Raw genomic sequence first — 21,050 nt, 5'->3', positions numbered from 1 at the left:
AATTTGATTGCTGTTTTCTTTATATTAAAAGGATTATGAATTCTAAGACTTCATTGAAATCCCATTCTGACTTGCATACACATTTTGGGGAAAATGTGTAGGGAATTTCATAGATATCAAAATCTAGGCATCAGATTTTGCAAGAAATTATTTTAAAAGTGACCACCTTTTTTGTAACGTCTTTCTTTTGTTGACTAAACACAGAGTAGAATTCATGGAAAGATGTTACATTGTTATTCATAGGTTAACTGAAGAACAGTTTTTTTTACAGTAACAAAGAAAATAAAAACAGTGTTTTTAATAGAATTTATACTGTTGACTTTTTTGATAGCAAATCATTAGCTCTTTTTACTGGATGATCATTTGGTGTATATATTGAAGAATGGCATTTTTTATCTCCATTTCATTCATTGGCACTGTTGGTCCCAAACCTCTATTACAAAAAGAAAACATTTTATTTCTTATGGTGAACACCTGTCTCTCCCCCTGCCCAGTTTAATTAAGTGGTTTTTCTATACTTATGATGGATATGTGCTATTTTGTAAGGTTGCCATCAAAACATTGTGACAGACCTTCAGAAAAGTACACTGAACAAGACAGTCAAAATGCCACAGTTCTGGATTATTTTGAATGAAAACATGTACTTAATATGAGTGGCCCATAGTTTTGAATAAAATGACATTCATTTATAAAATTTAGGGAGAAATCACTCTAATAAAATACTTTTTCAAATGTATCCTAAATAAAGTGCATAGCCTGGGAATACAGTTTGGGCTACTAAAAACCGAATTGATACACTTTGGTGACAAATATTATGGTTTTGGTTTAGAAATCTAATATTTATTTTACAACCCTTTTTCCAGAAGTTTGTTTTCCTGGAAAAAAGGATACTCAGGTGCAAATCAGGATTATTTTAGTTTTCTGACTTACCCTCACTTTCTACATAGATTTTGACTAGGTGATCTGTCTCTATGGGCTCTCCAAATCTTAAGATGTTATGATTGTGTGATTCATGGAATTGTGATTTCATAGAATACTTCTATGCAGTTCACGAACTAACCTTTCTATAATCTCTAAGTCTAATACCACTGTTCTGTTTGCCAGACATATAAAAGGTTTTGTTGCTTATGCTTGTAACATTTGCATTTTTTTTTTAAAGGCCAGGACTTCTCAATATCAATGAACCTGTCACTCAGCCATGGCTAGCAGATACTTGGCCCAATACTGGAAATAATCACAATGACTGCTCAATCACCTGTTGTACAGCAAGCAATGGAAACAGTGATAGCAACCTGACTACTTATAGCCGCCCAGGTTAGATACATGGTCTTCATTCTCTATGTATTTTGAAAATTGGATTAAGTTCCCACTACCATCACCTATGCGCGTGTGCGCGTGCACACACACACACACACACACACACACACACAGTCACATATTCATACATCCTTAAGGTTTTACCTGCTAAAGTAAAATGCCCTTATAATTTCTATATTTCTTTTGTTTCTTAATTCATTATAGCTGAAGATGAAATCTATTAGGATGTATTTGAAGAGTCCATATTGTTTTGTTGTACAAGATCTTGGCTGTATGAAATGTTTTAAATAAACTATTATTTGTAGCTAAGTTGTGTTTTTGTGGCACACAAATTTCCAAGATAAATTGGCCTATACTTATACTTGGTTGGTCCCAAAATGCTAACTTCCAGCAAGGTATGATTTAAAATTTTAAGGGCAGGGATGGGATTTCTTGGCAAAGTGGCAAAAGTATCAAATAGTATTTCCTATCTTCTCCATTGTATCAGGAAATATCTAGGTTGTAGCCCCTACATTGTCTTTTTTTAACAAAGAACACCATCTGAAACTCCATTTTCTTCCACTTAAGAAACCATGCTAGGACAATGCCTCTCATTCAAATTCAGATAAAATGCTTTGATCTTTTTTAAGTGTTTTGATTTCATCCCTCTAGGTACTAAATCCATTAGCATAGATTTTGATCTCTCAATACCTTAGTAGATGACATTCATGAATTGCTGTTGTTGAAAAAATTCACCACCTCTTGGTCAGCCCTAGAGATGAACCTCTCTTCACTGGTCCTTTTATACAACCACAGAATTTGTTGTTAGGTCTCTCCTTATTCTTTCCACCTTGGTATAGCACCTTCAACATCTGTTTCAATGGTAGTCCTCATGAGAACAAGGGGACACCTTCATGCTACAATAGCCCTTTGTATTGAGGCATTTTTGAGACCTGAATAAGATTATTAAGATAAAATAAATTTCAAATTGTACTTTCACTCAGTCAAGGTATTTATTAAGGACCTTCTTTATATACTAAGTGCTGTGTGGATACAAGAAATGCATATGACATGATCCTTGTTTTTGAAGAACTTACAACATGCTTAAATAGATAAAATAAGCCTGAAGTGACTGTGACATAACATATATTTAGGTTGTAAATTGTTGTGCTGTGTCTAATTGAAAAATGTCATGGTTAAAGTAAAACTTGAATCAGTCCTGAAAAGATCCATAGAATCTAGACTTTTACTCAGTTTTAGCCCCAAGATTTTTAATGAACTCCTACTCTACTCTTTTTAGTGACATAGTCAGCAAGAGAAAGTCTTTGAAATGAATGAATTCATAAACATTATTTACCAAGTTTAGTAGATTAAAATATTTTCCCATCACTCATTGTGATTTAATAAAATATATAAAGTTTAAAAGCAGTTTTTAAAAATCAACTTAAACAACATACATTCTTATATTTCTGCTATTTTAAAAATTCTTGTTGGGAGAGAATAGATTTCATGGAAATTAGTTATACTGAACCAATTTCTTCAATCACTGCTACTTTTCCTAAGAAAATTAATTAAAATTCAACTTTTGATAAATAAGAAGTAGTTTTTCTTTTGTTCATTATGATTCCAAATAGTCCCTCAGAAAATCAAAGCAAAGGAGAAAGCATTATCCCTTAAACTAAAGAAAAAGAAGAAAAGGACATAGAAATAGAAAAAAAAAAAATAGAAGCCCTATTACTACTCTGTGCCTTACAGGAGGAAAGGAAAATGAAGAAAGGATTATAGGAAGTTGTATATTGAAAATAGCAGTGCATGTAAATTTAAAACAGAAAGAAAAATATGCCACTCTGAAGATGTAGTCAGCTCTACAAAAGCATCTGCCAAAGCCAGCTTTTTTTCTTCTGTTCTCCAGGATACCTTTGCTGCTTCCATCCATAGACCATTTTTATAAAGATTTTGTAGGGATGAGAAAATAATCATATGAGTCGGTAATGATGTCTTAACTTGTCCTCTTCTGAAAAAACAACCAACACCATTGCTGACCTTTCCTGTTCTGTAGATAGCTTTGAGCTACTTTGTCTTTAACTGTCATACAGATGGACACATGGTGATGAACTTTTTGTTCACTGAATTCTTTAATGGATTTCCTTAAAGGGGAACACTCACATTGACAGAATCAAAAATCCTTCAAATAAGACTTATTGCCTTGGGACAGATTTCTTTTGTTTGTAATTTGTCAGACCAAGCAATATTCTTCTGCCATCTAAAGTGCCATTGCTTCAACTTGTTACAGCAGATCAAATCAAGAGGTATAGTAGGATTAAAGTGTATTTTCTTCATCCTACTGATCAAAATATTGTTATTAATTCTCAATTCATGTATTGTTTATAAAGTACAAAAATGTATTATCTCAGTATAACAAAATGTTACCTTAAAGGCTCCATTCAGACAAGCTGCCTCACCTGTCCATGTTAAAATCATTCAATGTTTTATGACAGATACAGTGACAAAGGTTAACTTTATTCAATGATCTGTTGAGTATTAACTCTCAGCAAAGAATAGTGTTTGCTAATGGCATGCAGAAAGTCTTGTTTAAGTACAGATAAAATAGCAAGTGACTGTTAAGACCAAGGTTCATCAAATTCTCCTGTTTTCGATGTTGTGTTGCTGTGTTGAGATCTGAAATGTTCTCAGTGAAATACATCCAAGCCATTTAAAAGGGATTTGCCTAGGGAGGGAAGGGAAAGGAATATGCATTTATATATCACCTTTATGTGCTCAGCACTTTACAAATGTTGTCTTATTTGATCTTCACAATAACCCTGCAATGTAAGTACTGTCATTTCCCATTTTACAGTTGAGGAAAGTAAGGCAAACAGAGATTATGTGACTTGCCCATGGTCACATAGCTAGAAAGTGTCAGAAAGTCTTTCTGACTCCAAAACCGGTGCTCTTTATACTAGATGGAGAAATCAAAATGGGATGACATATTTCCAGAATGATAGCATGCAGTGGAATGAACAGACCTACTGAGTTAGTCTCTCATTATGTATGTGCGTATGCATAGGTATGTATGGGCACATACAAATGTACAAGCAGGAGTAGGAAACTTTTTTTAAAGGAGATTAAACTAGATTACATTTGGGTCATTGTGTAGCATTTTCAGTTATGTGAAATTGCTGGCAGTTTCAAAAGAACATCTGTATTCTTCTGGTGAAGCCATATGGTTGTAGAAAATCAGCATATTATCTCAGAAGAACTAGAGGAGGGCATTGGTATATGCTGTGTATAAGTAACGCTGCACCATATTATCAACAAGGACTTGCATACAAATTATCCTAAGACATTATCAAGGACATATATAACAGAGAGAGTGAGCTTGTCATATAACAAGAATAAGAGGTAGCAGAAGGGCTGAGGTGCTATATTGGCATCCTCAGAATAATAGGAACACCAAAGGAAGACCTCCAGTCTTTTGGATGGATCCTCTCTAGGAGATTTAGAGAATCTTGGACAAGAATGGGCAAGACTCGAAGAGGGTGAAAAATAATTTGTAGATTGTGTTTTTCACTATTGGAGAGAGCACCTTTGCCATCAGTGAGACCATGGATGCATCAAATATTGAAAATGTATTCAAAATAAAATTAAATGAACAAAATCACGTGCAGCATTTTTAATGTTTCTAAAGAAGTAAACATCTGGACATGGTGATTAGAAATAGTTACTCTTGTCAGAGAGCTAGCAAAATCAAGAACCATCTTCCCGTTTTACAATTGAATGAACACAAAGTAAAGTGAAAAGTGTATTCAATTTTTTCTTTATATAGCTTTTATTCTGTCTTCAGTAATTTACAAAATGACTTATAATGTAAAATTAAATATTGTGATAAAGATGACTTGTCAAATTTAGTACTACATATTGAAGATACAAATGGATGAAGCAAGATACATTATTTTCATTTGTATTGGTTTTATTTTTCTGTTATGAAAGTCTCTGCTTGCCGCAGAATTTTGTTCTGAATATTTATAAGATTTTATTTGAACATTTCAAAACTGAGACTTTAAATTGTTCCAAATTTGTCATCCAGTTTGAGAGCTGGTTAATTACTAGTGGTGTTCAATACATTAGATTTTTAAACACCTGCTAGTTGTAAGAAAAGGTATAAGTTTCTGTGAATAAAATTATGAAATAAGATATGATTGTTGCCATCATGGAACATACAATCCCATAAAAATTACTTGAGTAATGGATTAGTAATTAAGGGAGGGAAAAATTCATTTTTTAAAATTTTATGCTACTGGTTGTGTGAACCTCCCTAGTCATTTGTTTGTTTATCTATTTATCTTAGTATTTATTTGACCCAGACTTGTGAATTCATTTGGTATATGAAGTTACCAGTGAGAAAATTCACTCCCCCTATATAAATGAACACGGGTTTTGTTTTTTTGTTGGTTTTTTTTGCAGCACAGAGCTCTAGAATGTTTCCTGAAACAATAAGAGTTTAGGTGAGTTGCTCAGAGACACACAGCAAAGATATATCAGAGGTAGAACTTGAATCTACGTTCTACCATCTCTCGTGAGTCATTAAAAATAGGGTTTTTTTTCCCCTGCACTACTGGTGGTGTTTTGATAGTCCAAAGAATCTGTCAGTATGAATTTCTAAAATGATTAACATATTATAATTTAGAGAATCACAGAAGCCTAGAGTTGGAAAAGACTCTAAAGTCATTTTCTCTAACTAATATCATAAAAATAATGCCTTCTATAATAACTTGTCAAGTTATCTAGCCTATACTTGAAGATCTTCAGTGAATGGAAACCTGCTTACTACTTCCTGAGCAACCATTCCACTTCAGAATAATTTAGTTGTTAGGAAATTATTTTTATTTTTGTTTCCCCTGAAAGACAACAGAAACTGCCCACTGCACCTATTCCTGTCCTCTGAGGACCAAACAGAATAAGCCTAATTTTGCTTCCATACAACAGCCCTTCAACAACTTGAAGACAACTTTATGACTCCTCAGCTCTACTTTAGGTTAAATATATTCATTTAATCTCTATGTAAAAGATCTCCATGTCCTTCACCATTCTGGTTACATTACTTTGGGTGCTCATTAGCTCATAGAGTTTGACCAGAAGAGAATACAGCAGGAATGTGTTCTCCCTAGTCCTAGACACTATGCTTTTCCTAATGTAGGATCAAATTATACTTTTTGATTCTATATGTGATAAGAGAAATATTTATCAGCATCCTCTGCAATATAGGCTACAGTTGTTCTTTTCCTTGAAATGTATTGAAAATTAACCCTGATACTTGACTGGAAAGAAGGAATATCAGGAGATTAAGTCCTGCTCCATTGACATACCTTTTTGGTGGCCTGAGTTAAAAAAAGCCACAAAGAACTCCCAATAGGGCCTTGAAGTTTGACTAGTAGACTACCATAGAGGCAGAGAAGCTGCTTTTAACTAAATCAACACACTACCCTTGTCTGAATATCGTTAGCGTGTTCTGAATGTCATTTCACTGTTTGGCTAAGGAAATCTATTTTTGTTAACTATTAGGAGGCACTACGTATATGTCCCTCATTTCATTCTATTCTCAAATCTGAGATACCAGCCTGGCCTGAGAAGCCCTGATTCACTGCAACATATACTACTGAATAACATTAAGCTTGAAGTTACTAATACTTCTAGATCTTGTTCATATTAAAGGCAGTCTAGCCATTTATTTTTATTTTTATCTGTGAAATGTTTAATTTTGATTTTTTTTAGATGTAAGACATAATGATTATACTTTGTTAGATTTGATTCAAAGTTCTATCCTCTCAGGATCTTTTTTGCATTTACATTCTGTCACCTAATTAACAAGTTAGCTATCCCTGCAAGATTTTTGTCATTTTTAAATTTGACAAGCATGTCATCTCAGTCTTTATCCAAGACATTGATAAAAATGTTAAACTGCATATGGACAAGCACAGATCCCTGGGACGTTACACTAGAGATGTCTTCCCAAGCTAAAATAGCACTGGTAGTAATTTCTCCATTTAGTTGATTACAGACATATCCATTGTCTAGCCCACATCTCTTCATTTTGTCCACAAAAATAGCTTGCTACATTTCTCAGATGCTTTGTTGAAATCAAGATAGATTAGATCCAAAGAATTTTCCCTATCATCTACCCATCTCTTAAACACATTAAAAAAAGGAGATTGTACTAGCCTGGAATGATCTATTTTTTATGAAACTTTTATGATGAGATTTTTTTGTAATCGTGATTTCCTTTTTCAGAACTTAAGTAAATAATACATCCTATACACTAAATACATATTGAATAATGCATTCCAGAATCTTACAAGAAATTGAAATCAGGCTCACTGGCATATGGTTTTCAGGCTCTACTCTCTTTCCTTTTCATGGAATCAGAATAGGATTTGCTTGACTCCAATCCAGTCCAGTCTTATCCTCCATGATTGTGACTGAGTAATCAATTGGCCAGTTCTTTCTATACCCAGTGACATATTTCACATGAGCCTTCCTCATCAAAGGTAGATAGGTGCTCTCATTATTATATTGGGTAGCATTGCACTCTTACCTATTTTCGTTCTGTGCTTTCCACCCAGTGACCATTCTCTCTGACAGAGAAATGAGAAACAAAGCAATAGTTGAACATGTCTGCCTTCCCTCTGTCATCTATTGTGACAGTCTCCTTCTTCCCAATCATTGATCCTATCCCTTCCTGGGTCCTTTTTCCCCAAGTTTTGTTTTTTTTTTTGTTATTTGCTCTCCTTGCCAAGTTCAGTTTGTCTACAATTTCTCATCTTTACTTCCATCTTTGTTCATGTCTCTATCATCTAAATTTTTTTGTGAATTCTCAGAGGATTTATACCTTTTATACATTTTAAATGTAACCTCTCCCTTTTCCTCCTTTTCATAATTTTTTCCCTGTATGCCTTCAGAATGTCTTTTTTTGTGAGCTTCCCATCCTCTCTGGGTTGACTTCCCATGTAGACTCCTACTTTTTCTTTAGCTACACCCTTTGAAATCTGCTCCCCTAAAATCTAAAATGCATGTTAGAGTGTTCCTTTCCCTCCTTAACACAAATTCTAAGATGGATTAATCACTTACTTCCAAGGTTCCACCTCAGCAACCAATTCCTCCTTTCATTAGTGAGAATCATACTGATAATTGAATTTTCCCTTGTTGGTTCTTCCAGCTTTCAGTGGTCAAAATTATTTGAGAGAGTGTCAAGAAATTACCTGTTCTGCTTTGGACAGAGAGAGAACTCTGTCAGATATCTGGAAAGTTAAAGTTCTCCATCACTACATATCTCTGTGTTAAACTTAAATCAGCATGGTAGAGTGTAGGACTCAAGAGTTAGGAAGAATATAAATCTAGCCCTGGATGCTCAGTAACTCTGTGACCCTGGCAAGTCACTATCCATCCATCCATCCATCTGTCTATCTATCCATCTGTCTATCTATCTACTCAATTTTCTCATCTGTAAAATGGAGATAATAGTATCTGTAGTTATTATTTCATGAGGTTATAATAAGGCTCAAATGAGATTATATTTGTAAAGCTTTTTGAAGACCTTAAAGCTTATTATTAATATTTATCATTATTTTCAGTGAAATTCAGATATGAAAGAACTAGTGATAAACCATCATCCTATCACTTTTTCATATTTAATGATCTTCAGATCATTAACACAGTAGCACCATTTTAAATTGAATATAAATAATAGAATGTAAGCCTCCTGAGAAAGCAGGTTTGAGATTTCACACGTCCCATTTATTTCCCATATACAGGTGCTCAGTAACAGACTTCAATGATGATAGTGCGTCTCTTTTTGCCCCCATTATCTTCACCCACATTCTTTTTTCCATCTTCTACCATCCTTCCTTTCCCTGACTCCTGGATTTTCTCACATGCATGTGCTTCCTTTGTCCTCTTAATCAGTTAACTTCTCTAATCTTTCTCTTCTGATGCTCTTCTGTTCTCTTGAGAGTAAGGATGGCTTCTGATGCCTTTGTCTTCAATGAAAGCAATGTCTTGCCCACGACTTCCTGATTTTTAGAAATCCTTCATAAATTCCTTCTGGCGTTATCCATTCGTACCCATGTGAATCACCAGAAGTGGGCAGTGGTCATCCAGTTTTACAAGTGATGGAAAGTTCACTTTCTGGATACCTATCCCCAAAAAGCAACAGATTTATTTCTTCTTCTTATAAAGTTTTTTGGCCCACTGACTTCTACTATTGTTGCTTTATTTGTCAAAATTAAGTCCAATTTATCCTCATTTAGAGATAGATTCATTCGCAAGTTCTAATCTTTGTCTAGTGAAATAATCTTTGTCGTGAATTTCCTTTTAAATTTTTTCCCAATTAACAAATATTTATTTCCTTTCTTCATCCCCCATTGAGCCAACAACAACCAGAAAACAAGAAAACCTTCATAACATACAGTATATGGTTAAGGAAAACCAATTTCCACATCATCCATTTTCAAAAATGTATATCTCATTGGACATCTCTGTTAGGAGGTGGTTCATGCTTCATTTTTGGTCCTCTGGTATCTTGCTTTGTCAATTCATTGAGCAGAGTTCTAAAGTCTTTTAAAGTTATGTTTCTTGTATATTGTCATTGTATAAGTTTTATTCCTACTTGTGCTTCACTCTGTAACAGTTTACTAAAGTCTTCCCAGTTTTTTTCGAAACTGTCCATTGTGTAATTTCTCAGGGCACAAAATGTTTCCATTATATTCATATTCCTTAATTTGTTTAACCATTCTCCAATAAGTTGTGGTACCTTTCAGTTTAAAATTTTTTGTTACTTTGAAAAGAAACTTTCATTCTTTTTCGATATATGTCCCTTGTGTTCCTCAGGTTTCACAACCAATTTTTGCATAGTCATCAATCCGAGTTTAATGCAACTTAAGTTTTTTTTTTAGGTTTTTATTGTATGATTCCATCAGCACTGGTATTAGTATTAGTAACATTGCAGAAAGAAGAAATCTTTAAATGGGAGTGTACTTTTTAGTATCAGAAGTTCAAAGATAGTCATTGCGCTTATTTTCCTTTTTCCCTTAGCCTTTTTCACATGCCTTAAAATAAATAGGAAGTCTGTGTTTTGGTTTTCTTTGTATCCTCAGTGCTTAATACAGTTCTGGTACATGGTAAATCTATAACTGACTTATAGACTTTTAAATTACAAATCCATTACTGTTCCATGGAAATAGTATCCCTGTGATACACAGAGCAATTTGTAAAAGGTAGTGCCCTTAAAGATATGTACCTGTAACCCAAGGGAATAACCTTTTCCTTTTTCTTTCCCTGTGGTTTAGCTGATTGTATAGCAAATTACAACAACCAGCTGGATAACAAACAAACCAATCTGATGCTGCCTGAGCCTACCGGGTACGGTGACGTGGACCTAAGCAACAAGATCAATGAGATGAAAACCTTCAATAGCCCAAACCTGAAGGATGGCCGCTTTGTTAATGCATCAGGGCAGCCCACTCCTTATGCCACCACTCAGCTCATCCAGTCCAACATCAGTAACAACGTTAACAATGGCAGTGGAGATTCCAATGAGAAACACTGGAAACCCTCTAGTCAGCAAAAGCAGGAAGTGGCACCTATTCAGTATAACATTATGGAGCAAAACAAATTAAACAAAGGTGAAGAGTTTTGCTTCTCCTTCCATCCTTTTTTATTTGGTGTGTTGGAGCTAGCAAGGGTAGACTTCTTGTGTTAATAGACTTTTCTCTTTCAAGAATTTCAAAATTACCAATTATCAGTATCAAAGAGTTCATTAGTGCTACAACAACCTTTGAAGATTGAATTTATTGTAACAAATAAGCAGCTGTAATGGAATTAAATGTTTTCATATGGCTTTGAGATTAAAGTTAATAGTCAATGAGGAATTGGTTAGCACAGTCTTATGTATAAAACAGATGTACAACAGTCAAAATATCTCACATTTTAAATAGACCATCTTTTTATTTTGACTCATAGGTGTAAGATAATTACTTCTACATTGTCATATAAATTAATGGCATTTTGATATAAACTAAATAAAAGTATTTAAATTAAGTTTGAACTGTCAAAGTGATTCCATCGATTGCATTCCTACTATATCATATATTCATTAGGCCAAATATAGTGCACAATTCTAGAAACTAAATATCTTTTCTTGGCCTAGCCTCTCTATGCCTGAGTATATCATGTGATTGTAGATTTAAAGACAGAGGGGACTTTAGACTCTATCTGGTCCAACACCCTAATTTTACAGTTGAGAAAATTGGGTCCAGAAAAATTAGCGGATTGCCCAAAGTCACACTAGCAGAACTAGGAATTGAACCCATGCCCTTTGATGCCATACTCAGAACTTTTTTCTACTTTATCATGCCTCTTGATTGAAGTCTGTCAGTACAAAAGCAAAAAAAAAGTTGAATTTTGTGTTAACAGAACAAAGAAATATTATTTTTAGTTTACAGAAGAGCTTTCTGTAATGTAATATGCAAATTAGAAGAGAGAGGTTTTTGATTTCTTATTGATTCTTTAGCTATCAGGTTAAATAAACTATTTTGCAAAGTTGTAATTCTAGGAAAGAAAATTGTTATAATTTTACGTATTTTGAGAAGGCACGGACATTTTGGGGGTATATGTTCAAAGAAAATCAACATTTTATTTTAGATACTTGATTGAATACACTTGACTTCTTCAAAGTGAAATCTTGAGCATTAACAAGGTATTCCAAAAGAAAATTCCTATCAGTCAGTCAATCTAAAAGTATTTAAACTTACTATGTGGGAGTCACTGTGCTCAGCACTGGGGATACAAACAAAGATAAAAACACTTCCTGTCTTCAATGAGCCCACATTCTAATGAAAGAGACAAACATAAATAACTGCACACAAGATAAATAGAGAGTACATGGCAAGTAATTCTGCAGGGGAAGGAACTAAAATCAGCAATTTTATATGCCCAGGATTCTTTGTAAACCAAAAAAAAGCATTTTATTTTTCCTTGTTAATTTGATGTTTTAACTTTGAAGTGAGAAAGGTCTGTTGTTTTTCTTCAAAGCCCAAACAAACACTGCACCTTTCACATTGAAGGCATTAGGACTACCTGATGCTAGGTAACTCAGTATAATGCTTTTACTTATTTTTTAAAGACCTTTTGAAAATGTTGTTTACAGGCAGCCCTTTGCATATTTAAAAGTGTTTATTTATTGTTTATATACCCTGAAAACTTGTGGTATGAAGCGCTGTAACCAGACTGACAAAACTATTACCAATTACATTCAGTTGTTGAATTAAGTAAGCATTTGACTTTGTTCCCCTCCATGCTAATATTTTCATAATTTTTTCGGTCTGTTTTGTTTCTGTTCTTATGTCAGATGGGGTTCCAGTGCTTAAATGTTCTATATTTTTATAAGCCATGATATTCTTTTGATACTTTATGGATTTATTGTTTTTTAGATCAAAATGTTACTGACCATTCCTTTTTTTATTTAAAGGAGAGTAATCATGAGTTTCCCAACATCCTATTGTTAAATGAACTGATTTTATCTGATAATTGCATTTTACTAAATAAAAAGGAAATTAATGCTTTGTACATTAGGCAAAATATATACATACTTGAAAGGGGAAAACAGTTTACTTAGTATTGCTAGATACAATGGAAATTCTTCATAGAGGGAGGAATTATTCTTAAAGTCAAAAAGAGGCAGAAGGAATTTAGGAATAATTCATATATATAGATATATAAACACATATACACACATACCTATAAATATATATATTCATATATATATGTATATATACACATATGTCTGTTGTTTCAATATTTGATAGCTTTATCTGGAGATCTGAATTGTTTCAGACCCTGAAGATCTGATTGTAAAAAATGAGATAGAACTTAAAGATTATAATTTTTTTGTTATTTAGGGAATAGCAAAAGTCTATATAAAAAAACTCATGGGAAAACTAACATTATTTGAATTTGTTATTAAACCTATAGATTACCGAACGAATGATTCTGTCCCACCAACTATTCCATACAACCAGTCTTATGACCAAAATACAGGGGGCTCTTACAATAGTTCAGATCGAGGCAGTAGTACATCTGGTAAGTACCAGTCCTCCTTCCCCTCCCTTCCCCCTCCCCCAATTAAAAGTATCCTGTATTGTTTTTTTTTTTGCAGATGATGACATATTAAAAATTCTAAGTGAGTAAAATTAGTTAATAATTATACATTTCATTATGCATTAAGATTTATGAAATACCTTCCTCAAAACAGTGCAAGTATGATTGCAGAAGAGGAAGAAAGACTGAAGTAAACTGATGATACTGTGAAGTATCAGAACTGTGGTTCACACTCTAGTTTCAAAGTTAGTATTTTCACAAGATTATGCTGCCTCTGTTTCTTACATAAATTGATAAAGGCCTGAAACTTGTCACTTTACTTGGGTTGAATCTGCTTGACCTTGTCTTTCTCAGAGATTGTGCTAGAAAGACCTCCTCATCCCCAAAATACAAATATGTTAGGTAAATAAAATAAAGTCTTCATTTGTATAATGTAATTACATAGCTTCCGTATACAACTGACATGACAAAATATCCCATTGAAAACAAAAATCTTAAGATAAAATCTAGGTTAGATGTGCACCCAGCTGTGTTTATGCTTTCTTTCCGTTTTTATTTCTCATTATTGTTCTCTAATCAGAAAGGGAAGTTTCTAAACTTAAAATGACACATTTTCAATTTGCTTCCTCCATCACAAGTTCTATGTCAGACATTTTTGCTTGTTGGGTTGCCCCTAGAACTTACAGGAGAAAGTTTGCTGATGCTTAAATGCTGTTATAAGTACTTTATAGTTATAACAATAAAATTGTCGTGTATTCACACATCACTGAAGTGAAAACAAATCTGTTAATACTTAGTGTCTGAGTCTATAACTAAACTCACAAAAACTTGGTATGATTTATGTATGTTCCCCATATCTCGTGACCATTTTTCACTCAGTCAGGATCAAAGTTTACCTCCATTCCCAGGGTAACAAGTTTCTACTAAGGACTTTTAGCAAAATGTTTCTACTTCTTTCCTGTGTTCATTAGGAAGCCTTGAGTGCAAAATAAGTGTGATCATTTCTTTTTATAATGGCTTAAGCAAGTCACTTAAATCCCCTTGGCTTCTCTAGTCTGTTGGATAGAAGAAGGGGAAACTCTCTGGTTGAGATGATAGGAACAGAAGTTCCTTCTAGGACCAAAGTTTTATAACTTTTGAGTAGTGGAGTGTCATTTAATAATGAGAATGGAGACTCATGTAAACTTTGTGAGTCTGTTTTTTCATCTGTAAAATCAGGATTACTGTAGCTGTGATAACTATCTCATAGGACTGTTTTCAGGTCCAAATGAGATTTAAAAGTACTTTTCAAACCCTAAAGAATTATATAAATGTCAGTTATCATTTGTTAATAGCAGTGGATAAGGAAATATGTAAACTACCAGAAATAGGAATGTCATAAACCCAAGAATTGATGAAGAGGTGGGAAAAGGATTAAAACAAGTACATATTAAGGGACCAAGAGAGGAGAGTACAGATTATTTTGACTATTTGAGTCGGAGGCTAAGAAGAGATATTGTGTGGAAAGTGACTCTAATGAAAGATTTGGAAGTCTAAATAAAAGGGTAAAATTATCCTTCAGACTAGGCTGGAGTTAGTTATACAACTATAGTCAATTGGTTGTGGGGGTTTTTTCTAACACTGTAACAGCATTAATCAAGTGGCTTATTGGGTGGATATGATTCTTTTGTTAGATGTGTTCAGGGCTTGTTTACTTATTTCTCAGGATTAAGGAGAAGATTTTTACAGGCATTTTAGGGGTGAAATGGAAGTTTAATAAAACAACTATGTTTTTTACTGGTAGATAATCTCATATGTGACTTTAAAAATAGATACATATGTGAATGACAATGTCAGAGCTTTTGAACTGCATTGAACTGATCTTTTTCTAAGATTAAGGAACATTATGATTTTAAAATGTCTTACTCAAAAATGCATGACTACCTTTGATACTTAAATTTCCAAGTCAACATAAAGTAGCACCTGAAATATTAGCTTTTAGCAAATTGCTAAGATTGTTAAAATAGCATCATTCTACTGTAAACCATAATTTTGTAGAAACAGCAGCTGAAAACATGGGTGCCACGCTTTTTCATTTCTCTCTTTTTTTTGTTGGTCATGTTATTAGATTTTCCAGCAGTTATTTTCATTTGCACTTGCCATTCTGACTAGAGCTAGTAATTTCATTGTGCCTAAAACATTTCAATGGACAAGTGCAAATTATGTATATTTAGTTACTTAATGCAACAGTGGCGCTTTAGTAGATCATATCTGTATCATTGTGTTTTAGGTTCCAGCAATTAAAGAATAGAAGGGCAATCCAGAAAATGTCTTATAGCTCATTTGTTTTAGATGATAATCTATAATGTAATTAATTGTTCTTCAAAGATCAGTCTTAGTGATATTACTTGTGAAATTCATGTCTGGTTTTATTGCTTTTTGCTATTTATTAGAAGTTAAACATATGAACATGTTTTGTCATGTTATATAAATTTCTTGTTAGAATTAATGAGAAACATCACCTGGTTGCTTTTTTTTTAAAGAATATTAATTGCGGTTGTATTTATAGAAAAGAAATTTGTTTCATACATGTAGAATGATCTTAAAAACAGATAAGATGTTTTTTTTTCTTTTTTTCTTCATTAAGGGAGTCAAGGGCACAAGAAAGGGGCACGAACACCCAAGTTACCAAAACAGACGGGTATGAACTGGGCAGACTTACTTCCACCTCCCCCAGCACATCCTCCTCCTCATAGCAATAGTGAAGATTACAGTCTTTCTGTAGATGAGAGGTAAGACGACAGAGTATTCTGTAATATGAAATCTTGTGTGGAACTGGAATACGTTTGTAGAGCAGGTTTCTGTGTCAGGTAGCATTACGTACAAACTCTGAAATGTGACCCTTTAAAAAAAACTGCCGTTTTATAGAAATGAAATGCTAAATGAACTGAATGATGTTTTATGTATTAAATATTTTTAGTCTCAGTTTAAAGAAAAAAGCAAAGCTAGCAAAGTGGTACAGTGGGTAGAGTCAGGAAGATGAGAGCTCAAACCTGCCTGAGACACATACGAGCTGTGCGACTGGTCAAGTCAGTTAACCTCTTTTGGCCTCAGTTTTCTCATCCTTAAAATGGGGTTAACAATCTTCATAGAGGAGTTGTGAGGATCAGCTGCAATAATGGATGTAAAGTGCCTTACTGACTTTAAAATGATTTATAAAAGGCAGCTATTTCTATTACTAATAATAACAGCTAACATTTGTGGAGTTCATCAGTATATTTCAAACTGCAAACTTGTCTGTGATCAAATTAGTTTGGAAAACTTTAGCATATGTATAATACCCTTATCCAGATAGCCCTTAAATGAATGCTATGGGGAAAATATTAAAAAGTAACTGTTCTATGGGGCAGTAACATCATCTTCGTATAGAGGTTCCAGCACATTTTTAGGTATTTTAAGTTTAAAAATTGATGTTTGTATGATTTTACATTTTAGCTATGACCAAGAAATTCCATGTCCAGTGCCCCCAGCAAGGATGTATTTACAGCAAGATGAGCTAGAAGAAGAAGATGAACGAGGCCCTACTCCACCAGTACGAGGAGCCGCTTCATCTCCAGCAGCAGTGTCCTATAGCCATCAATCTACTGCCACACTCACACCCTCGCCCCAAGAAGAACTTCAGCCTATGTTACAAGATTGCCCAGATGACACTGGCCACATGCAACACCCGCCTGACCGAAGGTATGTATGTTCTGCAAAGGTTTTAAAAGTTTGCATTTCTACTCAGTGTGTGCAGCATTCATTTTGTGATTTCAAAATGATACAAGATAATGAATATACGGAGTAATATTAATAACTAAGGTATGCGGTAATCTTCATGCCGTTATTCCAAGTGAACTTTAAAATTGAAAATAGTCTATATTATTTCATAGAAATAATTTAATTACTCTTATAATTGCATTCTTGAATACACATAAATCATAATGTATAAATTGTTCTCTTTTCATAAAATCTAATCTGGCCAATTTTATTCATATAATTTTCTCCACTGTAGCTTTCCTTTTTGTATTATTGTTAAAAGCCTTATAGATTTCTTACTCTGTCTTATAGAAACTGTATTTCCTAACATCTTCTTTCAGTTCTTCCAGTGAACAATTGTTGTCTCACAGCTGTTGTGCTGCAGAAAAATAAGTTTGGTACATATATTTTGTGTTTGACCTTGGTTATCTTTTAGTTTAGTTGAAATATTAGATTAGAGACTTTTTGTGTTGTCTGTTCCATGATTGGTTATGTGTCTTTTTGTACTTACTTTTTTTCATTTATGTACATATGCATCTACATATATACGTATGTATATACATGCATACATACACATGCACACAACAGGGACAGGAAAGGAGTGAAAAAAATCATTTTATAGAACATTCTGTTATGGTGCAGATGCCTGTTGCCTTTGGCAACATCTTGCTTTCTTAATTATTCAGAATCTTTGGTCTCATCAGTTGGCATTTGCCTACAAAAGTAGTTTTTAACCTTCCATACATCATGACCTTTTTCTTTTTAACCAGTCATAATCCAAATAATGAAACACAAGCAGAGCTGAACATTTTATTATTCTACTTAAATATAAATTTATGCTTTGCCATTGACTCCTCATATGCAGTTCTGCTATCAACAAAGTACCGTAACACACATCTTTACAAAGTTTATTTTTATGAACAAAGGAACTGAATTAAAAACATCAAGTTGGCTTGAGATATTTTTGTGTCATCACAATTATAACTGTAATTGTGATATTTCTCTTTGCACAGACGCCAGCCTGTAAGTCCTCCTCCACCACCTAGGCCGATTTCCCCCCCACATACCTATGGTTACATTTCTGGACCCCTTGTCTCAGATATGGATACTGATGTGCCAGAAGAAGAAGATGAAGCCGACCTGGAAGTAGCCAAAATGCAAACCAGGAGGCTTCTTCTACGTGGGCTTGAACAGACCCCTGCTTCTAGTGTTGGAGATTTGGAGAGCTCGGTGACTGGCTCCATGATAAATGGCTGGGGTTCAGCCTCAGAAGAAGATAACATTTCAAGCGGACGTTCCAGTGTTAGTTCTTCTGATGGCTCATTTTTTACTGATGCAGATTTTGCACAGGCTGTTGCAGCGGCAGCAGAATATGCTGGTCTTAAGGTAGCAAGACGTCAAATGCAGGATGCTGCAGGTAAGTTGCATATTTACAAAAGGATTTTAAATTTTTTAAGTGTGTAGCATTGAATTACTGATTATCTTCATGGATATTTTGTGTCCTGTAAAGTAAGTGGCAAATATCAGTATTTTATATTTCCAAAACTCAAACTGAAAGGACCAGTTACAAAATCTCTACTCTAATTCAGCCTCCACTCAGCTTATTTGCCACTAAAGTACAAGTCTGACCATGTCATTTCATAAACCTCAGAGGTTCCCTGTTACCTTTATGATACAATACAAACTCCTCTGTTTGGCATTTAAAGCTCTTCTCCACTTGACCCAGCCTTCCTTTCCAGCCTTATTACATGTTAGCCTCCTACATGCATTCTCTGCTCCAGCCACACTTGCCTTCCTGCTGTTTCTTGTACACTTCATCTCCCATCTCTGTGTTTTGACACTGTCTCTATCCCGTTCATGGAATGCTCTCTCTTCCCTGCTACTTCCTAGAATCCTTTGTTTCCTTCAAGTGTAAATGAACAAATAAGTGAAAAAAAAAAAACATTTACTAAGCGTTATACTAAGCACAGGAGATATAAGTACAAGTTGGCAAATCTGCCATGCAAAAAGTTTGCAGTCTAATAAGGAAAGAAGACATATAGTAGGAAATGGATGGGAATGGGGGTAATGGACTTAGGTTAGGGCAGGATAAAATAAAAATTTACTTAGAACCTAGAGACCTCTCATTCCAGGGGGAGGTAGACTCTGGAGTACAGGAGGCACATTCTGGCAGTGGCACTGCCTTTTTACATGAAACCTTTCCTCTTCTCTACTGCCAGTTGCTAGTACTTTGTAGCTGCTTTGTGTGTGTTTTGCCTGTATCTTTATATGTGCATGTTATCTTCTCCATTAAAATGTAAACTCTTGAGAGTGGAGACTCATGTTTGGCTTTGTATCCTTAACATCTAGCACAGTAGCATCTGCTTCTATGGATATGATATAATAGAATATAATATACTTATATTCTACTAAGTATCAGGGTTATATATCAAGGTCAATTGTTTCATCAGCTCAGCCACCTCTGATGTGGGAAATACTTATGCCAATACAGATCACAACCTCACCAAATATTAGTAGAGAAATCTGACTAAGTAGAGGAATCCTACAGTGTTGCTTGAGACATAGAGTGGTTAGATAACTCACCCAAGGTCAAGTACTTGAAATGCAGGCCTTTTCTGAATTAATCTTAGCATTCTGTTCATTAAGTTATACTGTCTGTTTGGAGGGGGGATGCATCAATGAATTTAAATGCATATCTTGCCCAAGTTGAATATGTATTGGCGTATAGCAGTGTGCTGATAAATGTTTAACAAACCAGCCCCCTGAGTGGAAAATGTACACATGACATGCTTTTAAGTGTAATCTGCATTATTAATATTTTCTTCATGTCTTTCTTAGGTCTAGACTATCAATAAATAAAGAGAGGGTGTGAGAATCAGAAAAAGAGAAAGTGGGGTTTTAGATGGGACTTGAAGGAAGCCAAGAGTCAAGACTTGAGGAGGTAAAGAATTCCAGTGAAAATGCCTAAAATCTGGAGAAAGGGCTATCTTGTTTGAGGAGGCCAGTGTCATTGGATTGCAGAATATATGAAGGAGAATAAGGTATAAAAGAACTGAAATGGTGTGAAGGAGTTAGATTGTGAAGGACTTTGGATGCCAGAGCATTTTGCATTTGATCCTGGAGTCAGCAGGGAGTCACTAAAGTTGATTGAATAGGGGAGTAACATGGTCACAATTGCACTTTAAGAACATCAAATGGACAGTTGAATGGAATACAGACTGGAGAGGGGAAAGACTTAAAGCTGAGAAAATGACCACTATTGCAACAGTTCAAACATGAGGTGAGGAGGGCCTAGACAGGGTGGTGGTAGTGTCAGAAGAGAGAAGAAAGCAGATTTGAAAAACATTATTTCATTTAATGCTTTAAATTCTATGAGATAATTAACACAGACTTTTGAGATATCAAGTCTCTTGTGTAGAATAAAAAGAATAAAATTTAGTGTCTTAAAAGCTGATTGCCATTTCTAGCCAAGGCCCTCCCTTTCAAGGGTTCTGAACCACACCACCCGCCAAGAAATATGAACAGTGGTTTGTACTACACAAAAGTGATTTGTTCTTGTGTACGCATTCAAAAAATAGATGGCACAAGTAGTTATCGTTTTTGAAATTTTAAATTGTTGATATGATTACAGGTAAAAGTGCGTGGTCCTCCAAGTGTATTCAGAACAAATGTATGAAGGGAAGGGAAGGGCTGGTTCTGTTCTGTAGGTTTGAGAAGAGAAAAGAAAAGGGAAGACAGAAAGAATACAGAAATGTAGAAACAAGGAAGGGGGTGAAATTGGCTGCTCCTCATGATTAGTGTCTTTGAGAAGAATATTCAAATATGGA

At 34.4% G+C, this 21,050-nt stretch overlaps 1 protein-coding gene across 5 annotated transcripts in view; it reads left to right on the top strand.

Moving 5' to 3' along the window:
* ROBO1 (roundabout guidance receptor 1) overlaps nucleotides 1-21,050 on the top strand; it is a 1,297,074-nt gene that overhangs the window by 1,247,464 nt on the left and 28,560 nt on the right. For 4 of the 5 annotated variants that reach the window (XM_072621629.1, XM_072621627.1, XM_072621630.1 and 1 more), the window contains 6 exons: nucleotides 1,160-1,314; nucleotides 10,638-10,973; nucleotides 13,321-13,428; nucleotides 16,073-16,217; nucleotides 16,921-17,166; nucleotides 18,237-18,640. In XM_072621629.1, coding sequence (XP_072477730.1) covers nucleotides 1,160-1,314; nucleotides 10,638-10,973; nucleotides 13,321-13,428; nucleotides 16,073-16,217; nucleotides 16,921-17,166; nucleotides 18,237-18,640 — 1,394 coding nt within the window. The remainder of the gene's footprint in view (nucleotides 1-1,159; nucleotides 1,315-10,637; nucleotides 10,974-13,320; nucleotides 13,429-16,072; nucleotides 16,218-16,920; nucleotides 17,167-18,236; nucleotides 18,641-21,050) is intronic. The other variant, XM_072621631.1, reaches the window with a different exon arrangement.

The sequence above is a fragment of the Notamacropus eugenii genome, chromosome 6 (assembly GCF_028372415.1).
Source record: "Notamacropus eugenii isolate mMacEug1 chromosome 6, mMacEug1.pri_v2, whole genome shotgun sequence".
Classification (NCBI taxonomy): Eukaryota; Metazoa; Chordata; class Mammalia; order Diprotodontia; family Macropodidae; genus Notamacropus; species Notamacropus eugenii.
This window is presented reverse-complemented; position numbering and strand designations above follow the sequence as displayed.